Below are 25,992 nucleotides of genomic sequence, written 5' to 3' on the forward strand. Positions count from 1 at the left end.
GTGTGACCTTAGGCAAGTCACTTAACTCCAATTGACCTCCAAAAAAGCAAAAAAAAAAAATTTACCCCTACCCTCATATTAGTTTTGGATGATTTGGAATAATGGCTTCCAAAAGTATGATCTCCAAGGTTCCAAGTGGCCTGAACTACTAATGTTGGAAATAGCATAAGGATCTGTTCTCCCTTTATCTCATGTCATTGAGAGACTTTTGGGAACTTTTAACCCCCCAATATCAAGAGTACAGCCAAAAACTAACAATACAAGGTAAATTGGATATTTGGGTAATGGTTGATGACCAACACAGTAAGGAGGAAGTCAATAGGCTATCACCATATTCTACACAATGGTAAGAAAAGGGCCAAGAAAAAAGTCAGAGAATTGGTTGGCTTGAATTCTCTAGGGAGGTCACAATAGATGCACACAAAAGCTTTTGTAGTGGCATCAAGCAGTTAATCTTCTGCCAGGACGTAGGTTTGCCTGCAACACTTATGTAAGTACGTAGTTAGCACTAGTTAACTAACATAGTACTAGTTAATAGGTAAGGGATTTGTTTCTGAAAGTTGTGCTGGTCCAAGTCTGAGGCCTCCCAGGTACAATACCTAGGATTCAAATATACCAGCCCAGTGCCTTACATGATCCTAAAGCACAGCGCTGGTGATTTAGAATGACCTGAGTATGATTTATCCACAATAAAAAGGCATATTAGTACTGTCCATAGTATTCACATCAGTAAAACCACAATTGACAAAGGTCTTTAAAATATATCTTTATTTCTCAATAAACTCAAAAGCTTTTTTCTTAAAGTTTTAACACATTTTGCATTGACAAAAGAGATTTCATCCATATTGACTGAGAAGGCTAGTGACCATTAACAAAGAAGTAATCCCACCCATCTTGACTTGCTAACAAATCAAGAATTCCAATGGTTAGTTGCTATGCAAATTTAGAAAACTGAAAAGAATTTCCTATTTTGCCTAATAGACTAAAGGTTTTTTTTTTCTTAGCTATATAAATTTGGAAACAAAAATTTAAAAAAAAAACCACCTACTTAAAAAAAAGTTAGGAGTTTCTTTAAATAAGTTTCAGGCAAAAAGAAAATCCACACAAACCCACATCATTTAATTTATCCACTTCATTAGTGAATGGTCTTTTAACCTTCCCATACACACATAGGAGTAGATTACTGCTCTGTACCTTTGTTCCAACTACCACATTTGGATTTTTTTTAATATTATACTTAAGTTATTAGAAAAATAAGAAGATTTAGGCACTTGAAATATCTGGTTTTAGCAATATTGGCCTTTCCTTTTTATTAATTTGCTCTATTGCACCTCTCTGAAAATTTTTCTAATATCTTCCCAGGCCTCCTTTGGTCCTCTGAATGTTAATTAGGTGAATTGGAATTTGTTCCAAAAGCCAGCTATAACCAGAGTAGATACAATGTTCTGGTCTCTGCCAGCATAAGGATATCTGGCTCTAAGCTTAGAAATCAGTGTTTCTTCTCTCAACTTCTGAGAAGATTTGTACCTAAGATAGGTTGATACACAAACCAGTGGATTCTCTCTGGTCCAGAATTAGTAAGTAATCAGATAACCACTGTGAATGGTAATGGCTCATAGTAATATAGGCTTTCTTTCTCCCACCTTGTAGTAATGTTTTAATTATGTCTTAACATCACCCTATGGAAGAAAAAGTCTGAAGAATCTAACTTGGGCCCCAAAGACTAGTCCATGGGGGAAAAAAAGCACTGGTCAAAAGGGAATTTATTATTCTTAAAAAGAAGAGAATACCTGATACCCTGAGTGGCACTGCTAGCTAAGAACACAGTAATACTAGTGAAAATCCTAACCAATTATTACTACAATTACTACCACCACCACTACTGCTACTACTATTTCTATTATTACTACAAAGGTAAAGATTAGATATGGGTGTGAGGAGGATGAATTCAATTCAAGGTCTTTGGCTATTGGGTGATAACCAATAAAAAGTAAAAAATTCAAAAGAAAGCCAAGTTGGAAATTTCATGCCCCAACAGCAAGCTACCCAATTGCTTCTGCACAATGATCCAAGAAGCATTTCTTCCTTTCCTCCCCGCTAAATGGAAATGTGACTCTTCCGGACTGCAAACAATACCTTGTTTCCCTACCTGCACCAAATTAATTTGTGCTACACTGATTGAGAGGGTGTTCCTGTGAAATGTTTTATTCTAAGGGTTTCCCAATGAATTTGACTGTGAGATAACATCTGCCAAAATAAGATTATACAGGAGATTTGAAAACTTGAGGCTCAGGAATTTAGTGTGGACACCTCTGTCAATATGAAGAAAAAGGTGCAATTCTTATCCAGACTGACCACTCAAAGCTGATTCTGAGGAATGAGTTAAGAGTATACTGTATGTTTGCAAAAGCAAAAAAAAAAAAAAAAAAGAAAAAAGGACATCTTAGGCACCCAACATAAATGAGGTACTATTTAAATTTAGATTGGAATTTATACTTGAACTCTTAATTCCCTTCTCTGACGACCAAAGTTTCCTCTTACTCAACACTAGAAAGAAAAATAAAGGAACTCCTGGATTTGGTATAAATACAGACCACAGAGACCACTCCTATGGCTCCCAAAGGCACATTTTTAAGGAGAATATCCAGACACCTGAATTTAGGGGTGACTTGGCATAACATGAAGCTGGTTAAGGGCTACCTTAGCAGGTAAACGACACACCTGAGCCAGGGATTAGGTTTTAGTGACCCAGTTTTGTTCTTCACTATCCAAACAGGGACTGCCACTTGGCACACTTAGCTTGGAGCAGGGGAGTTGCACTTTAGGCAGTTTTGCTAGCTCCTAAATCAGCATCTACTTGCAAACTATACAAAGAGTTGGACCAGAATAATCTCAGGTAAGAAGATAATTCCACAAAGGGGGTGCCCGATGTGTGTGGAGGTGGGGGAGGGGTGATGAACAAAGATGAGCCAAAAACTCCAGAAATGCTATCTGGGTCCCTTGCTTGGATACTTTTCTGACCCCTGTGGCCTCTCCCAAGACTCTTACTATTTTGAGACATAATAGAGCAAAATAGTTAACTTTAGGCAAACTCCTACATGTTCTAGATTATCTAAAGGGGTATGTCACACATGTTCCAGATGACTTATAGTACAAATCTAAAAATGTTGGTATTCCTTCAAGGGGACAGAATAAAGGCAGACTTTTGCAGGTAGGATCAGATGTGGTCCTCCTACATCCTCCCCCTGCCAACCACCCTGTAGTCAGGGCATTAATACCAGAGAGAAATGAGAGGTATAAGCAGAATGAGCTTTCAAAAAGGACAAACTGGGAATTTAATTATTTAAGCTAAGGGTGTAGTCCTGAGATCCCCCACCACCCTCATCCCCAAACTTTTCTGGCAAGCAAATAGAAAACCAGCCACTGCCAAAGCTTTGGTTAACATTCTGTCACAAATGAATAATTTCAGTGCAGACATAGTGCCATTACTCCTCCAAAGACAGCTTATCATAAGTCACAGACAATCAAGTGATTTGATAAATTCACCTTCAGTCTGTACCACACCAGAAATACTACCAAGGGACCTCAAACCAATCCCACTCACACCTGACCCCAGCCTTATAACTTAGCTTTGATTTAAAAGCAAGGAGGAGTTCAACATAATTTTCCAAGGTCTTCTAAAGAAGCAAATCCAAGTTATACTGCTAAGGTGGCTTTTTATTCACCTTGCAACTTTAAAGTTAATACGATAGAGTGACACCCAAGGGGAAAAACAAAACCAAGCTCACCTATCTGTCACTTGAAAAAGGGGCCAAAATATCACATTCCAGACAGGGCACACCAAACATCTCTTAGTTTTCTCTTAGATAGAGAAGTCATTGATCTTCAAGTATTCTTTCATTAACTTAGCTTTGTCATGGCCCAGGATTTCTGTGACCATAGCAGTGTCAAATTCAAGATCGTGGATTTGAATAAATCCCTTTAAAATCTGCCAACTGGGCTATCATTTTCCTAGTCAACTTGCAACATGAAATTCCTTCTCTGTAGGGAAGAATTTGCATTGGTCTCTCCACCCAGATGATCCTGGACCTTATCTTAACCAAGCTGAGCAACAGAACACTCACCAAAGTTAACACTGTCTTTCCCTAAAGTGCAGAATACAAGGTTAAGCACAAGGTCAGGTGATCCAGGTTCATTCACTAAGCCAGTCCTTACCTAGAAGGGAGAACTGGAAACTTCCTTTACAAAACATTACCCAAATTAGGAACTGAGACCACTTCCATGCCAGTCTTTTTACTAACCCAAGCCTTCATTCAGACAAGAGAAAGATTCAGAATAGCAATCTATATTCTATTGTGATTCCTTGAAACCATAAGTACTTGCTCCAGCAGCCAGTTCCATTCAAAGGGATCTTTCCACACATCATTTAGAATTATAAATGAAGCTATCCAACCCAAATTCCTATCCAAGTAAGCATCAGGAACTCATTTTGCTATGAATAGAAAGTTAGGGGAGTAGTTTCACTACAGAATTTTTTTTGGGAGGGGGACATTAGCACTCAACATATTCCAAATAAATTAAGTTGTCATATTTGGCGTGTGATCCAAAAGGGCCTCTCATCCTACTATAACATATACATGTGGAAGTCCGCCTAGGTCACTGTAGTAACAAAATGAAACAAGACTCCCCAATTTAAGTCTTAAGAACAGGACAACAAAACAAGTCAGCCAGGAAAAAGAAAGACTGAATGGGGGAAACAACCAAAAGTTCCAATCATTAAAAATGCCTTAAAGAAAGTGTCATTTGAACATGAATTCTCTAGTCACAACCATCACCCGCCACCACCAATTTTTTTCTACTTTAACATTATCTTACATTTTATTTTGTTTTTGAGTTACATTTCCAAGAAACCTTTTAGGTCATGCTTTAGCACTAACCTCTCACAATTCTTTGGGATAGCATAGCGTCTAAACCACATATGCCACTTCTAACCAGACCTTGATTCTGAAGGCTGTTGGCTTTGGTTTAATTGATGAAGGAAACCTTCAGCTCTGCTGAAAGGGGATAAGTCAGCAAACATAAGCAATTTGGCCTTTACTCAAAATCCCCTTGGAGCAAGAACAAAAGCACCCAAGAAGACCCTCACCTTTGCCATTCTGCATGGATTCAAGAAGACAGTTTTGCCCAAGCGTTAGCTGGCTAAGGACTCTGAACAAGGGCTAAAACACAGCCTACTTTAGATGCAAGATTTATGTGAGAAGATAGTTGGCTTAAGGCTTCTCATACACTGCCCAACTTATTTTCCATTCTAAGTAACTGCACTGCAAAGGGGCTCAAATCCACAAGTGCGTAAGGTTTGGGACCATGAAGTGGTAAGTGTGTTTTGGACAGGTCAGTTTCCAAAGTGGCACTGTAATGAGGGTCCCTTTTAAAGATTTCTCATGCTAGACTGTAGACCCATTCAATGGGTATACAAAGAAAATAAGCAGAATCAGAGCTGAGTTCCCCTTTAAAAGCCAAACACCTGCATCTAGAAAGGCTCCCCTATTGTCTGAAAGCCCTTGCCCTTTGAGGTTTCCTTTTCAGAAACCCTCAAGTCAAGAGATTAGTTAGTTACAGGGCAGCCAGGTGGGATATGGCTGGCTGTAGGGCATTGGAGTGTTAGCAACATAGTAGTTGTTGAAGTTGCCATCACTGATGTAGGGAGCGGGCTGGTAGTAACAAGTGACGTTGGTGGCATTTGGGATGATGTTCTGCTCTGCCAGCACACGCAGGGCCAGGAGGGAAATGAGGTTGAGGGTCTGCCTCCGTTCATGTCCCATGAGACACACAGTGCTCTCATTCACGACCCGGCGAAGGATCATGAGGTAGTCATACTTGCTTCTCTCCTCTTCAGCAAAGTGGTTCTGGAGGTAGGTCTCCAACTTTCTCTGTTGCTCCAGAATGTCTGGAAAGTCGATGAAGAACCTGGAACACATGTAACGCTCCAGGGTCTTGATTTCTTCTTGGTCTGTGGGTCTGAAATCCCGTACCAGAAGGTTACTATACTTCAGGAGTCCCCCACCCCTGATTTCTTCTGGGTTCTTGGTAGCAATCAGTCTGTTCTGGAGGTGGTCAAAGGCTGCCTCAAAGTCGCCATACACACTCTCCCCAATCACAGTGGGGTGGAAGTGTTCAGACATGGGATTGCTTGAACAGTCATAATACAAAAGCAAAGAGTCCAGAATGATTTGGAAGGAGTCCACGCTAAACTCAAACTGACGGCGAATGGAATCTACAAACTTGAGTTCCACATTCCTTCCATTCTTGTTGGAGAGGGAGATCAGGCTCCAACGGTCAGTGTCCGTGCAGACCTTCACCAGCTTCTGGACATAGGCCTCCTTAAGAGTCACTGGACTGATTTTTAGCTTGTTGACACCCTCTGGCAAGAAGTTCAGAAGAGAACACAGAACGACATCTCGAACAAGCTGAAACTCTGCCTCTGTTGGAAGAGCCACATGAAAAATTAGGTCCAGGTCTTTACAACCCAAGCCATTGTCTTTGACCAAGACGTGACCAGCTGCAGAGCCATTCAGTCGAACATCCTGCACCTTGATTCCTGCCTCCTCCAGCCTGTTGCGGACAGTCTGAACAATATCCTTCAGTGTGATCTTCAGGGTGGGGAAGTTGCCCCGTCCATGGATTGGTACAACCTCAGTCAAAACTTCATTCAGTCGACTGACCTGATCCCAGTTCAGCACACTGAAGGACATGCAATCCCTGGTGTTTGTCTCATCTGCCATCTTGGGGTTTAGTCTTTCCAGGGAAACTGAAAGGAGGGGTGAGAAATGAAAGTTAGCATTTATTTCCGTGCAGCAAACAATCTCAAATGCACTTATGATAGTTACTTGTGACACATTCATCTCCTTCCAACACCACCTTAAATTAAGACTATTCCTCAAGGAGGGAGAAGATCAGTGGATGGGTAGGGGCAACACAAGGGATTAGAGAAAAGCCACCTAAACTACACATACATTATAATTAGTTAAGAGCTCAGAACTTAGCAAATGAAATGGCTTGTCATTCCTTTCCTCCTTTCTCAGGGAACAAAAAAGAGTGGCCCTATGCCTCTCCCACTAAAAGATCAATCCTATACCACTATGGTTCTGGACCATCAGATCCTTATGTTCGTGTTATATTTTTTGTTGCATCTTGTGTTACATTCTGAAATAGTAGATAGTTTGGCTACAACCTCTACAGGTTACTTTAGAATAACAGAAACATTGGGATCATACTTCTACCTCTATTTGGGTATTAAGAAAGCATTAGATTTCAAGTCCAAGGTCTGGCTCCACCATACTACATGAGTGCAAGTGTAAGCAAATGACTCCTCCAACATCTTTCCCTACAACTCTCCCTCTTCCAATCAATCTATAAATGCTGATGGGGGTGACTGTGCTTGTTAAAGAGTGCTGGCTCTGGAGGCAGAGGACTTGGGGTCAAATCCCACCTATGACCTTGTCCTTGGACAAGTAACAATCTCCCTGGATCTTAGTTTCCTCAATCTATTAAAAAAAATTAGAGAGCTGGACCAAACCGAGATCCCATACAGAACCTAGATCTAGGAATGGTGGTCTACTCAGCCAAGAATTTGTGTTAACTGTTGCTCATCAATTCATGTATGAAGTTAAACTTCCATATAAGAATCTCCATCACAAAGGAAGATTATTTCTTTGGTGCTACTGAAGTATGGCTATCCCCCCAAATGGTTTAATCTTCCAACTACTATTTTAAGAAATGGGAGAAATAAACGTTAAGATTATCTCTAGGGTTTAAGCAAAACGGATCTAGAAAGAAAATGAAGGTTACTCCCCCAAAGCTTTGCATAGAAAAATTCCATTAATCACTAAAAGGTGACAGTTATTTAACAAATAAAACACTTAGAAAATAAAAAGCCAGAGATGGTTCTGAAAAGCAGTAGGGCACTGATGAGGTACAGGCTCTGGGAAGGTTCCCTGACCTCATCAGTGCTATACAGCACTCAGTAAAGTTGTATTGAATTAGCGATTAAAAAAAACCCAGTAAATCTCATATTGCTTCTACATCTCCTGAATAAACCTGGATCTACAGAGGTAAGAAAACAGAAATGAGAAAGAAATAGGTTATAGTGTACGTAGCTAATCTGACCTGCAAATACCTTACAATGATTTTACTGTACTTGCTGTGAAAATCAGATAGTAGGTTTCCCACCCTGCTCAATATAATTCAAGGCTCAACTGATATATGCAGAACCTTTCCAAGGTTTCAAAAGCATTTTTCTTTTGTTGGAAACCTACAGCTTTTAGGTAACGATCTTCAGACTAAGGTGATCTTAAGACTTTTCACCCTGGCCATGGTGCCACTGATTTTGATTTTCAAAATGGCTATGAATTGAATGAAATGAAGATTCCATTCACTTCACAAATTTTTATTGAGCAGTTACCTGTATTCTACGTGAGACACTGTTTTAAGTGTCCTGTGGATACAAAATCTTACAAGAGGGGGCCTCTGCCTCAAAGAATTTACCATATAACAGGGTAGAGGGCACATGCTTATAAGCAACATGAAACTAAGTGCCATGAGTACTACAAAATTATTGAAAAAGAAAACTATTTCCACTTGGGCTGGTCAGGAAAAGCATTGATTTGGCACCATTTGTGACTGGCCTGAAAAGATGAGAGGGAAGGAAGCATTGGGTGCTATGGAAGTGCAACAAATGTTTGGGGAAAGGCAATACTCTGGACTGGAGAGTTCAGACTGGGGAGGAGTGGAAGATAAAGCTGGAAAAGCCTCAAGTGCCAGCCTAAATCATTTGGACTTTATTTCAGTAAGCAATGGAGGGAGCACTGATGATGATTTCCAAACAAGGAAGTACCACAATCACAAGTTTTTAAAGAAGAATTTCTCTAGAAAGGGCTTTTTTTTTAGTTTTTAATGAGACCTGGACCTTCTATCCAAATAAACAGTATTCTATCCCTTCCCACAATTATAAATTAAATGTTTAGCTATTGTGTTATCACAGGACAGACTGGTTAAGTTGTATTGTTTTATTTACTATAGATACAATATTGTATGGTCAAGGTGACTGCTACATGAACTACTGTAATAAAACAGAGGACAATTAGACTATTTTCCAGTTTCTGTTTTTGACTTGTCATATCTAAGATTTGATGGCAAGTTCCTAGTGAGGAATCCAATGGCAGAACACTCATTTCCAGTGGCATCATTCCTATCTTTCCATTTCCTACTCCAATCCCTTGAGATGGTTGTGCAAAGCACCAGTGAAGAAGTCAAAGCCCACCTTTTACCTCTGCCCAACAGACTTCATACAGCATTTCACATATGCATTCGGTTATATGTGTATGGTCAGATATCCCCCACAAATCCCATGAGGGCAGGAAACCTGGGCTTCACACCCCAGTGCTCTGCTTAGGGTAAATTACACAACACAGAAACTTAAGACTTAGAAGGAACCATAGAGTAGATCAAGTTCAAATCTCCCGAGGTTCAGATATTGAGATTTTTTCCCAGGGTCACATGACATAGTTGCAGCACCTTAATAAAAAACCTCCATCTTTCTAAAAACCCTAAATTCCTTCCACCATACCATACTGCTTTCTCTCTAAAGAATGGTATTATGGTCACATCATGGAAGGAGGGAGGCCTTCACTAAGGAACAACATACTTCATCATTCTAAAGTAGCAAGGTAAGGAGAAAACTGGAAAAAAAAAAACACCTGAGTAACAATTTTTATGCAGAAATTATCTGATGCTGTTTAAGAAAATGCTTAATAAGCATAAACAGTAACTTCAATGCTTAGATTCAAGACCTTCCCTTCCCCTGAACTCCTCCTGAAAGACCTTCTTTTTGACTTTCCTGCAGTGCTTGATTCTATTTAACAGCCTTCACCTCCTTATTCTCCTGCTTAATCTCCAAGAGGATTACCAGACCAGTACACAAGGAGGAACAAGGAAAGGAAAGGAAGTCCCCGAAGGCTCTCTCCCAACAGTCTTCTCCTAATACTCTCCTCATTAAGTGGTTGCATCTACTTCTACCCTTTAGGTCACTACAGATGGCTCCCATAAGCAGCTAAGATCCCTTCTCATTAATATATAACTGCTTACTTGACACTTTTTAAAAATATATACTTTATTTTAGCATTAACGTTTTAAAAATATTTTTTGAGTTCAATTCTCTTCCTCCCTCCCCAACCCATTCATTGAGAAGGTTTGCTTGACCTCTTTAATGGGATGTTCCAATGCAACCTCAATTCAATCTGTCCAATTAAACTTTTCTCCCAACTTGTTTGATGATAACATGTATGTATCAATTTCCTAAGTCATCCAGGTTTAAAACCTCACTGTCATGCTGGACCTTTCACATGTGACACATGTAATTCCAGAATACCTTTCATCTGCCCCATCCTTTCATTCAGGGCCACCACCAACTACCCCAGACTAAGCCTAGTATAACAGTCTCCTCATTTGTCTCTGCCTTCTCTGATCTATCCCTCACAGAATTGCCGAACTAATCCTCCTAGTACAAAGATCTCACTTACCAGTTCCCTGAACAAAGTCTTTAGTGCCTCCCTTTTGTCTATAGGAGAAAATATCCCATTCCTCAGTCTGGCATTTCAAGTCTACTATAATATGGCACCAACTCACCCTTCCAGCCAAACTGAACTATTTCCTTATCTCATCTGCAGAAGGCTACCTCTCTACTCCTCTGCTCCATCACCACTTCTTGGATGTGTACTTCCTACATCTCTACCAGCTTCATTTCAAACCAATATAAGCATTTAATAAATGCCAACAACATGTACAGCTCAGTGCTGGGTCTAAGGATGCAAAGACAAAATTAAAGACAGTCTGTTCCCCCTCAAAGAACTTCTTGAAAGGCCCTAGCCTGGTACAGGCTCCAGACTAGCCTCTTCATTCACTCCCTCCTCCATACCAGCCCAAAGTGCTGGTCTCAATTGCCTACTTTATGAGCCCCTCCCTGCCTTCCCTGTGCCTTCATGTGCTCCCTTTTATCAGTCTGTATACCTGTATCTCCTTCACCACCTAGCTCCTAGGCTGGAAAGGACTGTAACCGTTAATGCCTAAATATTTTGTACTTAAACCTCTTTGAAGAAAGAGACCATTTATCTTTGCATCCCTAAAATGGGACCTAACACTAGCTTAGGACATAATGTATGAGGGACTGAATTTCCCACTTTCACACTTCATGGCAAATAAATTGCTTAACTTTCACACTGGCAGCCTCCCCCTGCCCTTCCCCACCAAACATTAAGTGTCTGATATGTTGGGGATCAAAATTCTTTTTACTCAGAATGGTCTTTGATCAACTTTCCATTTGTGTATTCAATACTACTTTAACAGCAAGATGCCCTTTTACAAAAATAAATAAAATAAAATAAATTCGGGGGAAAAAACCCTTTAACTCCAGTACACCCATCATTATCACAGTACCATTCTGTTTTTATATTTCTAAATGCTCCGTATTCCTGAGAAGCCCTTGCAGTTTTCCTTGATTGCTATTTCTCATTCTAAAGACATTTAAGACCTGGATATTTACCAGTTCTTGAATAAATTTGCCACCACCATCTATGCTCAAGCATCGGTCTGTCCCTGACATATATTATCTTTTCAGCCTCGGGGCAAGTCACTTTACCTGAGGACCACAGGCAGCTAAGTCCAAGTTAGAGAAAACACGCCCAACAACACCGGCAGAAGAAACTTCCCCATCTGAGAAATCACAGGTCTACTCTCTGTCTCCATCCCTGTCTTGCTAGTTAGAAGACGGTTTGGAGACAGCAATACACAGAACACTAGGGGCCCCTCCCCTCCTCAAAACCCATCCCAGGAGGTGAGCATTCATGCTTATGTTTATAATAATTATCATTATATTATATGCTTTATCATGAACATTTTCAAATAGCTTTGTCTTGCAGGTACTAATAAGCAGTATTATTATTAAGCTAGGCATTATAATGGATGGGGCACTGAGCCTCAGGAAGAAGACCTGAATTCAAATCCAGTCTCAGATATTGGCTGTGTGGCCTTGAAAGTCACTTAAACTTATTTGCCATCGTTTCCTCAAATGGGGATTATGACAGCACCTACATCCCAGGGCTGCTCTGAAGATCAGATGAGATAACCTGGAAAGTACTTAGTGCCTGGCACAGAATAGAAACTATGTAAATCTATCAATTTTGTTCTTAATGATACTATTCAAATGAAATTCTACTTATTAGAGGCTAAAAGGTTCTAAGATAGCTTCTTTCAAGGCCCAAAGAGTGATTTTCCAGGTCATATCTAGTCTTTCATAACTCTATTCCTACAAAAATATAAGTAACTTCTAACCACTGTTAAAGTTGTGTTTCCAGGCTTCTCATCATTTTCACCATAAAGTATTTAAAACACAAAAGATGTTCAAGAATTAAGGTTGACATCACACTAGGCCATTAACTTCTTACTACTATTACCATTATTATTGTTACTATTAATAATACAATGAACAATTACTAACTAGTCCCTGTTAGGTGAAACAAGATTTCTCTATCCCATCCTCCCCTCACCACCATGCAACATATTTAAAGTTAGGCCAACAATGATGATATTAGGGTAGATTTCAGGGCACATGCCAAAAAACTGAATTCAGCTCATAGTTTTGATTCTAACCTACTTTGGGTCCAAACTAAGATAATCCCTGCATGAAAAGAGTCATGTGAAGCACTCCAATGCTCCCAGATCATAAACAGCTCTCTTCACTTAAAGGAGAATTCCAATTAACAGGATTAATATTTGAAATAGTGACCACATTAAGAGCCTAAAGTCAAGTAGATTCACATGAACTAAAATGTCCATTGCTATTTCCATACTACTTAAAGAACCCCTATAATCAAGTTCAACATTCCCTCACAGGCGGGAAGAGGGAGACAATTATTTGATTCAACTCATGGATCCTTATTAGACATAACATTTTTCTTTATCTTAGTCAGGGGGTCACCAAGCTGTAGCTCAGCTGCCAAGCAACCATAGATTCTATTACAGTTGATATAGCTCTGGGTGAATTTGTTCAACCAAGAGCCAGAAGGACCCAAGTTCAAATGCAGCCTCAGATACTGTATAACCCAGAGAGAATTACATTGACCTCTGCACCTGCAATAACAAGTAAGCACCTACCTCCAAGGGTTGTGCAGATTAGATGACACATAGTAGGTACTTGATAAATGCTTATTTTCTTCCTTTCCTTCTGATCTCTTGCATATTTGTACCCTCCCTTCCCCTTACCCCCACTTACTACCACCATGTTGCAGTGGTAAGGGAAATTATCACATATAAGAGACTGGGTCATAAGAAAGTTAGGTTCTGGCTCTAGAATGAACATTTTCAAGGGGATATTAAGACATTTTCTCCCACGTCTACCTCCTGGGCTAACCTCTTGTCTTCCCTCAAAGTCTGAATAGAACACTCTAGAAGTTTAAAGGGGATGACCTGAGGATGGAGAGGAGATAGATATAACATTGCAGGTATAAGGATGGGAAATCCTTAAATCAGGAGATTAGATCCATTCAAAAAGTACTTGAGTAGCTACTGTCAATCCAGCACTTTGGATGACCTCTTCAAAAGTTAGAGATATGGTCTTTGCAGACAAAGAGCCTACAATACAAAGGGAGAGAAGATCCAACCGTGTTCATGAAATCAAAAAGAGTATATGAACACTTTATTTTCATGGATTATAAATATATGCTACAGGAATTTAGTCTGTGATTATAGCTTTTGGATGATGACAAGTTTATACTGGTGCTAAAGCTGTTTCAGAGTGTTCCGTTCCATCAGCAACTAAAGGGTTCAATAAATCTTTAACTCTTTTTGTATTTGTAACCAATACAAACAAACTCAAAATAAACATACACCATACATTCAACACTGTATCAAATGTTTCATGGAATAGAGAGGAAAGACATAAGCCTTACCAGAAAGGATTTACAGTCTAGTAGAGAAGACTAAGCATTGAGAATAGAACATTTAAGGCAGAAATACAAGCACTAGTCACTACACAGAGACACTCAGAAGGCAAGATTACTGTATCAAGGAGAGTACTGCTGAACAAAAAAAAGACTTATGAAAGAAGAGGGACTTCAGTCAGTGAAGGCTAGGAGAGGCAGAGAGCATTCTAGGTCCAGGTGGGAACCAGTTCTGGGAGCCCAGAACAAAACAGGGTGTGAGTAAGGATAAGAAAGTGTTTTCTAAGCTTCAAAGAAATCTACATGTAAATTGATAATAAGGAGAGTAAAGGTATTAATAGTAAAATGAAGAGACAATTTTGACCACAGGAGAGGGTTTGAATATGGAAAGAACAGGGGAAACTGTTAAGTAAAGATAGTACAGTCACTATGGAAGACTTTAAAAGCCAGACAGAGAAGCTGAGATGTGATACTGTAGGTAACAGGAAGCTATTCAAAGAGCTCCTTCCCCAAGTAGTTAAAAAAAAAAATTTCCTCTTAAGAACAAAACAAACCAGATTTGGGGGCATATCTAGCCTAGCTGGAGCCAGAAAATTCAACTATAATTAGAAATAGAGATGTGTTTCTCTTCTTTGTTTAAAGAAGGAGCAGCTAAGACATGAGGTCTGAAAACCTGAGTTCTTTTAAGAAGCAAGAGTCCAGGATAACCAGATAATGAACAAAGGGGCTAGGATAATCTGCCTTCCAGGAAAGCAGAGAGTAGGCAGAGCTCAGAGAAACTTGGGAATTAAGAGCGAAAGATTAGATGAATTTGTAGAAAATGAATAAGGTGGTGTCAATTCTAAACAAGAAAGGAACAATTTATATGAGTAAAATCGTCAGGATACCCTCTACCAGCCGAATTGGGATTTCATATGACTTTGACAAGAGTATGTTTTATCTGAGGTCAAGGTAGTGGACCCAGGGCTAAGAAGAAAATGACCCCAAGTTTGAAGCAAGGGGAAAGGGTTCTACCTGGGCATTACTCAACCTGAATTATTAAGAAGGACCAGTGACCCTGAAGATCACAGCTAATGGGTAACTGACTGAAGAATCAAAAACAAAGAGCTTGGGGTAGACTACAGAGTACTTTAAACCTGTACCAAGTTAAGCAAATGTGAGATTATGTCTGTAACTTGCTTCACACGTTATTGTATAATTTAACATAAACTACATCAGAATACCTCACAGGACAGTAGAATTGGGTGTATGTTTGAATATAGACAGTACAATGCAGTAGAAAAGATGGGAAATGGTAGATTTACTTTATAGGAGAAATGGGACAAACTAGATTCAGTCCCTAGTTCAGTTCTCTCTTTTTCAGAATCCTATATGATGACGGCCAAAGTTATCCAGAGAAGAGATAGCAGGAAGAATCTGATCTCCTTTTGGAGGCTGCCCTGGGAGGCAGTCCTACCCTGATGGCCTTAGCACCATATCAAACCAAATTCCCCTACCATAGACACACACAGACACATATCTTGCTTTTTCACATAGGCTATGTACAATTGTGCTTGTAGTACTGGACAGGTTAAGGCTTGTTTACTATTCTATTCAGCCTCTTATTCCTGCCTATCCCAGTTGGTCAAGTTCAGAATTTTTTTTAAAAATTTAAGGAAACAAAAAAACTTTACCCATTAGCCTGCACACACACTGGAGAAATACCCTTGCAAGACAAGGAAAATAATTCCTCGCTTTTCACATTTCCAATCACTGCTCCCAGAGATCTCACTTGCAAAGGCCATTCATTTTCCCTCCCTTACCCTAACCTTTTTAAATCTAAAAATGTCCATTAAGGGTGAGAAGGAGAAGGAGAGGGAGGAGGAGGAAGATCAGGAGTCTTTTTCCCAGTACTGTCTACTATATCCTCCAGCTCCACTTCTCTGAGAACTTAGCCACTTCTCGTAGCTGCAGAAACTCCATGGAGTCCAATAAAAGAGAGGCAAAAAGGAAACTGGGAATGGAAGCAGTGTCAGATATCCCATGGAGGAGTAGGTGTCCAAGGGCATGGCAACTCTGAAGGCAGAGAAGATACAGGTAAGCAAGTGATAGTGACCAAGGATTAAATTAGCCCCCAAAGTCCAAAATTCTAGCATCTCAGCATTTAATTTGGAAAATAGAGTAGCTGATACTACTGTTTTAAATTAGCTCAGGCTGAGGGCAAGTGTAGGCAGAGAACAAAACTTCACCTTTGCCACTTGGGCTGAGGTCTACCCAGTCAGTGGTGGTGATAGCAGGATGATCTTTGCAAAACAGTGTGAGAATGCTGTCACTAGGAGAGGAAGTAGGGAAAAGGGAAGAGGATGGAGAATCTTGATTTCCCTATTCTGTTTGTGTGTGGGGAGGGTGGGAGTTTAAAGGGAAGGGAGAGTTGGCAAAACATTTTTTCCAAAGCCTGTCTTCCCTGACCTCCCTTCTCCCCAACCCTCACCAGCTTTAGATAGAACTTACTTTTTACACTTCAAATTCCCAATTTCTCTGTTATTGCTTGCTTCTGTGGCAGAAGTTAATAACAACAATAACAGCTAATTGGGGGGATGGGAGAGGAGAGGAAGAGGGAGAAAATTTAAACTCAAGGGATTGTGGAACTGAATGTTGTAAACTAAAAGTAAATAAATTTTTAAAAAATAATAACAGCTAACATTTGTATAACTGTTATAAGTGTTTAGCACTGCACTAAATGCTTTACAATTATCTCATTTGAGATTATTTACCTTTAGTAAAAGAGTAACTTCTCAATAGCTAAATTTTAAGTCTATCAGTTTAATATCTTTTTTTTTCCTTTCAGAGAACTAATTTTAGGGAGTGTAGTCTATTAGTCATACTAATTCAGTATTTGACCAATGTGCACCCCCCACCCAGGTATTCATATATAAGCTTCAATAAAGTTTTATGAACACTAAATTTCTACTATAAGTAACTTGAGGCATATAATACTCACCTTTTTTTTTTTTTAGTATAAGACAAATTATTTTGATTATCAGGATGGAAGCAGCAGAGTACACTAAACACCCCCTCCACTCTCTCCCTTTAAAAATCCAGTTATTTGGCCCATTCTGACTGAATGTTCCTCACCACTGTTTTCCAGGAAGCTCATGTTCCACCAGTTACCCACCAAAATGCCCCAAACTCATGTTCCACATCCACAGAAGTAGTTCCCCATATCATAAAGCAATGCACTGGGGAAAAAAGGTTTGCCTAAGTGGCAGTCCACAGATGGTCCTTTCTCACTCAAACCTTTTAGAGAATTCAGCCATCAGTGAATTTTCTCAGACTTATCAGTATCTACTCTACCATTTAACATCAATATGTACTTAAGAGTCAAAAAATTCAGTTACATTCCCATAGTAATTGAGATACTGCATGATTTAATGGAGGATCCTACTCCGGAATGAAGCCCAGCCAGCTAAACCCAGAAGTGGTACAATTTTATGGGTTCAAAGATAAAGAAGTTGGCTGAGCAACATCAAATTAATGAATTTAACTGGTTTTATTCTACATAAACTAGTGTAAACTTAAGAGTTCTATCAAATTGGTTTTTTTTAAACTATTTTGGAAGCCACACCCCACACAGATCTTCCCTAGAAGATCTCTAGCCAACTCAGAGACGTGTTTCAGTAAGTTTTAAAATGGTATCTAGCCAGTCCCTCAAAATATCATGCCCAAAGTAACATGGCTGAAGAGATAAGACTGAAAGAGCTTGTAGCACTGTTACTGCAGGACAAAGATTTGGGGGTGGTGAGGAATGAAAACAAAATCAACAACAAACCAGCAACATGATCAGAGGACACTACAGAAATTAAACTGCTCAGATCAGCCTTGCCAGGTAATTCAAATTAACTGCTAGTCAGTCAGTAAACACTGATTAAACATCCTCTATGTTGTAGCCAGACACTGTGCTAAGTGCTGAATGTGCAAAAGAAAGCTAAAAGGCAGAAAGGTAAAAATAGTCCCTACCCTCAAGGGGCTCACAGTCTAATGGGGGGAGACAACAGGAAAACAACTATGTACAAAGTAACAGTATACATGATAAATTAGAAATAATCAACAGGCACTAGGAATGAAGGAGCATCAGAAAAGCTTCCTGTGAAAGTCGGGGGTTTTAGCAGGAAGGCAAGAGGTGGAGATGAGGGGGAAAATTGGTCCAGGCATGAGGGCCACCTGGAGAAAATGCCCAGTGTTGGGAAGTGAGAGTGTCTTCTTCAAAAATGCTAGGTATTGGGGCGGCTAGGTGGCACAGTGAATAGAGCACCAGCCCTGGAATCAGGAGGACCTGAGTTCAAGTTCGGCCTCAGACACTTAATACTTACTAGCCATGTGACCTCAGGCAAGTCACTTAACCCCAATTGCCCTGCCTTCCCCCCTCCAAAAAGCTAAATAAATAAATACTAGGTGTTTCCATGAGAGGAGATACCAAGATCTAAAGAATTCTCAAGTAAATCTTGATTATAAGAGTCCTAGCATTAATATTCATTAACCTAGGCTATTAGAAATATCATCACTCACTTAACAGCAGGTTCCTCACTTTGGGGTTCATCCAAGGTCTTGGGTAAAATCCTCTAAGGATGACAAATGATTCATTCAATCAACCATTTTGTTTTCAAGGGGGTCTTATTTCAAGCACCTCATTAATGTCTCCCTTTCCTCACTATAATTTTCTTAATAAAAACATGGTAAAAAAAAATTTTTTAAAGAGGATTTCAGGCACATGAGATCCCTGGTCCATTGCCATCAAATGTCCATGACTATGCTATGAAAGTCAAGACTCTGATCCAAGTTTACACTGAGATCATCTCTTTTGTAATTCTTCACTTCTGCTTAGAGCATAAGACATTGAAGCAAGGAAGGCTGTGAGAGACTTGGGAGAAAGAAAGATAAGGTAACTAACTTGCTGAGGCAAAGTCAGAGCACTGGGCCTAGAATTTGGAAGACCTGAGTTTAAATCTGGTCTCAGATATCTTACTAGCTGAGGTAGCCTGGGCAAGTCACATCCTCTGTCTGCCTCAGTTTCCTCAACTGAGAAACAGGGATTGCAACTACCTTACAGGTTCATTATACAGATCAAACATGAAAATGTGTGTAAAGCACTCAGTATGGTTCCTGGCACATAATAGGTGCTTTAATAAACATTTGCTTCCCTCTCATCCCCTCTTCCTCTTGCATTCTTGCATTGGACAGATAACAGTGTTAACCTAAGTTCAATTCTGGGGTCATATTTTAAAAACAAAGACAAAGACAACCCAGAAGTTTAGTCCCAGAGGAGTCTAGTCCCTTACCACGGGAAGGTGTTTAGCCTAGAATAGAAAGTACTTGGGAGGGAATGACTGCTGTCCTCCAGTATTTGAAGGGTAGTCATGTTGAAAAGATTGGTCAAGGGCCTAAGACCTAGCCCAGCACCTAATACCAGTCAATGCCTAGCCCAGTAAGCACTGAAGTGCATTGAATTTTAATTGTTCAATGGGTTCCCAGAAAGGATACATGAATAGTAGTTAGGGAGGAAAATCTGGGGTCTGCATAGCACTACAGCTATCTAACAATGGCTTAAAAGGGCGGTCTTTGCAGGAAATACACTCATCACTGTGCAGGTATCCCAGAAAAGGCTGAATATTCACCACAGAAGGAAGGAACTTCTTGATGTTATGTTCTAGATTAAGCTAAATTCTGTGGTTTGCAAACACCTGAAAGGCAGGAAAGCCCCTCAAGTCATAGATCCATGGGCTGGGGGTCCCCTGTAGCATAAAGGAAGGCAAAGATAAGGGTGAGTGAGGAATGAGGCAAATGGGAGTTGGAGAGGTGAATGCCAACGAGCTCCCCCCACCTCCACCCTGACCATGGCAAACTGCCAACTGCTCCTTTAATAACCCTTTGTCTACCCTAGAAAGACACAAGTATGTTCTGTTTAGAGAAGCCTCTGCTGGCAAACAATTACTGTTTCAAAGCAGGGGGGAAAGTAGTGTGTGGGTGGGAGGATGTCATGAGGAAAAAAGTTCTGTTTTCTACTTAAAACATTAGGGAAAAGACCCAAATATGTGAATCTGGAATCTCTCCTTCCATTTATAGTAGGGGCAAGAATATATACCTATGGGAAGAATTAGAGAATTATAATGCAAAAAGAACATTAACCAATTGAAGGAAACATGGAATAAATAGGCAAAGACACTTTTAAGAAGACCTTGGCTTTGAGCTAGATTTTCAAATAAGACAAAAAAGAAGAAAAACAAGAAAAGGGATTATTAGTACGAAAAAAGATGTGATAGCAAGTATGTGTTTTAGGGATGGCAGATGGATTAAAGAAGATGCTCACCTGCAAAAGGGAGCTGATTGAGATTGATTGGGTTGAGATTAATTAGGCAGTCTTCTATTTAAAAAAAAAAAACAGATTAAAAGTGGGGAGCAGTTTAGGAGTGGGAGAGCCTAGGACCGGAGAATGGCAGTAAAAATTAGGAGGAGCCAAACATTCTAGAAGACACAGAAAAGTGTTAGTAATAACAATAACTATCATTTGCATACAGCTTTCAAGGTTTGCAAAGTGCTTTACATAATGTCTATGGCCTAAGATCCTTAATGCAATCAGGTGAGGTAGGTGCTTTTATTATCCCCATTTTACAGAGAAAGAAAAAAGTCTGAAAGTGGTCTAGTGACTTGCCCAGGGTCAAGCAGCTAAATAATAGGTGTCAGAGGCAGGATTTGATCTTTAAGTCAAGCCTACCAGACTCCAATGCATTATTCCAGTGCATTATTCACAGTGCCAACTAGTAAAGGAGTCCAGAACAAAGAAAAAGGTTCAGAGATAAGCTCAACAATGGAGAAAAGCTGAATGACATTGATAAGGATGTAAGGAGAGGGGAGGTACAGGATCTTTAACAACCAGCTACACAAAAAGGACAGTGGCAAGCTCAGCAGTTTGGGACCTAGGAAAGGGGAGAGTACAATAGCAAAATAATAATGGCTATAAAACCATCCAAACTCAGACTTCAGGTCAGCCAGAATAAGTTCATTACCCTCACTATTGCCCTCAATCTGTCACTTTTGTCTCAACAACCCAGCTTGGTGTTACAATAAAAAAATAAATGATCTATGAAATATGAATGGCCCTCACTCTAGCTCCCAAGGACTACAAATGAAAAGAAACATGGTGAACAAGAGATAAGGCTCCAAAATGCTTTCTTTCACATACATTAACAGGTTATAAAAGTAAACTATTACATCATTAACATAACTTCATCATGCAAAAGGGTAATTAGCATCTTTGGCCATAATGGCAGGCTGGGTTTTTAGACTTCTTTTTTCAATCAGTTCAACTTTAGAACTTTTCCCACCATGGTTTCTCTCCTTTCTGCAAAGCTTTACAAATACATCTAAACCTAGTACTACCGGTCTACCACAGCTGCTACATTAAGACAATAGGATTATCTGTAAGATACAATCCAGATAAGGAAAATTGGACTTTATTATATTTTTTAAAGGGAACCCTCAGATTACTTTGAAGTCCCTCCTAAAGATGTTTAGCTTATTTAAATTCCAGGTATAACAGCAATTTTATTCGTGCCTGATAAAACAACTTGGATTACTTCCGAAGAAATCTAAATGAAAAGACTCTTACATGATTAACACTGTTGCCTCGTCCAAATTCATGGCAATTTAAAAACCTTTTTGACATTTCATGGTGGCATACTGATGTGTTTAATTCATCTTCTCCTAACATACTTGTTTCTTGGATACAATGTAACTCTCCTCTAGTATCTTATCAATTTCTTTGTAACACCCCAGACCTAGACTTCAAATGGCTGTTGAATTACTTAATTCAACAAAATTAAGACATTTCTTAAGCACCTACTAAGGTCAAAGCACTGTGACAGGTTTATGGGGGATAAAAAAAAAAAAGTTCAGAAATTATATAACTCTTCCTTGTTAGCTTTACACACACAGAACTCAGTGAAGACATGGAAAACATTATAAACACTCCCCTCATTAAATCAAGTAACATTCAAAAAGTGGAGTGTTTCATACACAAACCCATCACAACAGCAGGCCCACAGAGCTAGCAGGAAGCAAACAAGCTAGCTTAAGTCTTTATAGGAGAACCCAGCCTTACCCAGACACAAAACTGCAATATACAATATTTAAATTGACAACTATTATAACTTACATAGAAATTCCTCTTTTTGTTAAGATAGGGCTTTAATTAGAAGATGGTTTTTGACATATTAACAGCTGGTCATTTCAAAGTATTTAGGCTATTTCATAGAGCTAATTTCAAGGAAACTTACATTTACCTAAGAGTGATGAATATCCTAGCAACATGACCTCACTGAATCTACTTTATTTTGTTAGTTATGTGGTAGTTATGTATATCTATAAGTGCTAACTTAAACTTAGCACTTCTGAATTTTCCTTGACTGCTTTGCTGAATATCTGGGATTTTTGGAAGTACTCAAAGGGATTTTGTTAAATCAACATTTGACTCACTACATAATGTGAATTGGACCTCCAGCTTACACTCTCAGCCTGGCATATATCAACCACTACTTCCCCCACTACCACACACATCCTGATCCCACCTACACGTGCAACTATATGAGTGTTTCTGTAGTTTGGGATAAGTTCTTAAAGTCATGTGACCATATGATTGCGAATAACCATTAAAAAAATGGCAAGATGCTAGTACCTTGCACACAATACTTGAAGCCTCCATAAATTATGCAGTATCTAAACACTTCACAAAGTCCTAGAAACCAGAGATTGTTTCACCTAGGTATCCTCAGTACCTAGCCCATAAATTACTCTTAATAACTTATAATTGTTTTTCATTAGTGTTCTCAGGTGCTAAACAATTTGAAAACAAGACCACTGTCTCCCTCATTCTATGGAGACCCAACAGATTTTTGTTAGGGTTATAGGTACTGTAGGTTCAAACTCAGGTCATTCTGAACCATATTTACAATAATATTCAGGGGCTCTTATGAATGGGCTTTTTAAAAACTCAAGTTGATCTGTATGCCAAATTATACATGTAGTCCAAGACCGTCATTTTACAGATTAAGAATGTTAAGTGGAGAAGTAAAGTGACTTCTAGGGTCACACAGGTGACCTAGAGGTAAGCTTTGATCACAAGTCCTATAGGCAATCTGGGACTTGACAGAGAATCAAGTGAAAACAGCACCTGCTTGGGATGTTTGTGTGTCTTAAAGCCACAATCTTTTCCTAAAGAAATATTTTTACTCTTTAAAATATAGTAATGCTGTTCCTTTCCTTACCACTCCCATCCTCTTCCCATCTTTCATCCCACATTTCATACTGAAAAAAAGATGGTTCCCATTCCAAAGTAACTAAGATATACTAAAACCAAGTTACTTAAGAAATGCGTATAATCCAGTGCTAATTTCATACCAGAAGACAGGGTGGGTTCAGGGTCATTTCTCTAACTCCCCAGATTTTATCTGGTGCCAAGCTGTGATAATACAAAACAATCACATAGAAAATTTTAAAATGAACACCTTTATAAGTAATTCTTGTCTATTATATTTGAGTAGAAATGGATCAGTGCCTTTTTAAGATCTAGTTCTCAGACCTTGTATTCATTTGAAAGAGTGGGGAGGGTAAGAACATGACTGATCTCAAAGTCAGTTCCTTCCAGCTTTAACACTCTATGGTTCTATAAGGGGAGGTCAGACACTACCTTTTAGTAAAGAAAAAAGGTCTTTTCCCTAGAAGGCTAAATACCACTGCTTCCTGAAATGTACCTAAAGTGTTAAACCCTTTTGTTTCTTCATATAGAACCATGAGTCAAAAATGTTCCTTCAGATGACTTTGGGGTTTTGACCTGTTGTGTGTTTGTTTTTACTAAATGTATTTTTCTTACTCCCCCCCTCATCGCTAATGCTATATGCATCACTAATCACTATATGTACCTCCCTCTTCCCCCAGCTGCTAAACCTCAATCTCCAAATGAGAAAATGTAGACTGAATAACTACATCGAGGTGGAAACTGATTTAAGGAAAAATTATTCTAATGGATTCATCTCAACAGGTTCCTAAGCAAGTTTGGTTTGTATTTGATGAGCCTATTAGGTAGCCACAGCTGACGGCGCAGCATTCACAAAACAAAAAAGGCCAAGTCAAAGGAAAAAAAAAAATGAGAGAGGTCTCATTCCTCCCACTAGTTTCCACAGAAGCTGAAAACCATCATCAGGTAATAACGCTATTCTACTCTAGTTTTTTTTCTATATTTTCGAGCCCCGCACAACCAAGCTCTGAGCCAACTAGAGTCTGTAGCGGGTTTTTTTTTTCCCCCTTTTGTGGTCCCGACCTGCAATTTCGGTTTAGGGAACTCTCAGTGAGGAAATTCCATCCACCAACGCAGAAAGATAACTGCTCAACAGCTAGTAATCTTAAATTGCCTGGAAGTACTGAGAAGTCACTTGCTCACAAATACCCCAGCCAGTCAGTGTCGGAGGCAAGGATATGAAAAACCAGGTCTTCCAGAGTCGAGGCCGGCTGAATTCAATTCTCTCATCTTGTCAGTCGGAGAAGGAAGGTGACCCTACCGCCCCCGGCTGCCTAGGAGCGGGATGTCTCGGCTAGGGAAGGTCAGGGTAGGAAGAGGGTAGGGGGGGAGGGAGGGAGTGTTGAGAGCAAAGCTAAAGGGAAGGCAGCAGTGAAATCCCAGGAAAATGGGAGCCGCTCACACCTCAAAAGCGCGGAAAGACTTCTCAAAGCGCCTTCCCTAAAGCGCCCTAAGGAGGCAGGTAGCAAATCCCCTCCCCCAAGCGCCTAGCTCAGTGCGGAGTCGGGTGGTTTAAAAGTTTGCCAACTCAGAGGCGCAGCTCCGTCTTGGTTTCGGAGTAGCGGAGAGTCTCGGTTTGGGAAAGATGCAGCCAACCCCAAAAAGAGGGAAAAGAGATGGAGCCCCCCCCCTCCAGGGGGTTGCACCACCCCCACAAGCGCTGCCCTTCCTTCCTCCGGCCTCTGCACCTGTCCCATCCCCACCGTGCCCCCCATAGGGGTGCGCAACAGCCAGCCTCGGCGCCCAGCTGCCCCCAGACCTCTACGGGCTCTCTCGCTGCTCCAACCCTGCCAGGGGGCAAAGCAGAGGGGATGGTGAAATTAGAGTGGGAGGCACCTGACAACCTAGGACTCGCTCACCTGGACGGTGGGTGGAGTTGTTGTTAGCAGGAGGCGGGCGAGGAGGAGACGGCGATGATGGTATTAGCACGTCTTAGCCGTCGGTAGCCCCGGCGGGTGGGGCTCGGTCACTACAAACCCCGGGCACCGGCACCGAGTGAGCCGCTTCGCCGCCGCCCCCTCCGCTCTTATTCCGGTCTCAGTACGCCCCGCCCCACCGCTGCTGCCTCCGCCCCTAACTCGGCCTTCTGAAGCTAGCCAGAGGCGGGACTAGGGCGGAGCTTCCCAAAAAGGGATCCTTCCGCAGGGGGACTGACGGAGTCGGGGCGCAGAGATAATACTCTCTCTGATTGGCTGCACGAGATCAATGGTTGCCCAGAAACGAGTAAATTATCGGGAGGAGGGGGAATGGGGGGGAGAGGGAAAGGAGAAATAGAGCTGCGCAGGCGTAGTAGTAACTAAAAGCGTTCTTGGGGGTCTAAATGGAAGAAGGCGGAGTTCGGAGTTGTAGAATCAATCTACATACAGCCTTTTTCTCTCATTTAGCCCCAGTGATATCTATTACGTACTAAATGGTCTAAATTAGAACTTAGTTCTATCTTTTTCTGTTCTTCCTCTCTCTTTGCCCTTTCACTCTAACTCCAACCCTCCTTTCCCTCCCAATCCAAATTCACTCCTTGCCCCTCAGATCAAAGTGTCATAGATTTAGAATTAGGACCATCAGAAAACCTAGGGATCATGGTGGCTTTAGTATTTTAAAGTTGAAAAGGAACCGTAGAGATCTAGTCTCATTCCCTTTTTTAAATTGAAAAGCACTAGAAGCTGCCTCTAAATATTT

The 25,992-nt window shown here is 40.3% G+C and overlaps 1 protein-coding gene across 1 annotated transcript; it reads right to left on the bottom strand.

Annotated features, from left to right (window-relative positions):
* Positions 1-753: 753 nt before the first annotated feature.
* TENT5C (terminal nucleotidyltransferase 5C) lies at positions 754-25,339 on the bottom strand. Its single transcript, XM_069090234.1, has 2 exons — positions 25,176-25,339; positions 754-6,808 (listed from the first exon to the last, which is right to left on the bottom strand). Exon 2 carries the CDS (start codon positions 6,780-6,782, stop codon positions 5,610-5,612), a length of 1,173 nt encoding a protein of 390 aa, XP_068946335.1. The 5' UTR covers positions 6,783-6,808; positions 25,176-25,339; the 3' UTR covers positions 754-5,609.
* Between the last annotated feature and the right edge of the window lie 653 nt (positions 25,340-25,992).

This window comes from Petaurus breviceps, unplaced genomic scaffold (assembly GCF_028583685.1).
Source record: "Petaurus breviceps papuanus isolate PSGF00001 unplaced genomic scaffold, PetGlider_PUasm1.0 186, whole genome shotgun sequence".
NCBI classification, from domain to species: Eukaryota; Metazoa; Chordata; class Mammalia; order Diprotodontia; family Petauridae; genus Petaurus; species Petaurus breviceps.

Excerpts from the sequence above, each read along its gene's own strand:
- TENT5C (XM_069090234.1), bottom strand. The coding sequence starts at position 6,782 with ATGGCAGATGAGACAAACACCAGGGATTGCATGTCCTTCAGTGTGCTG.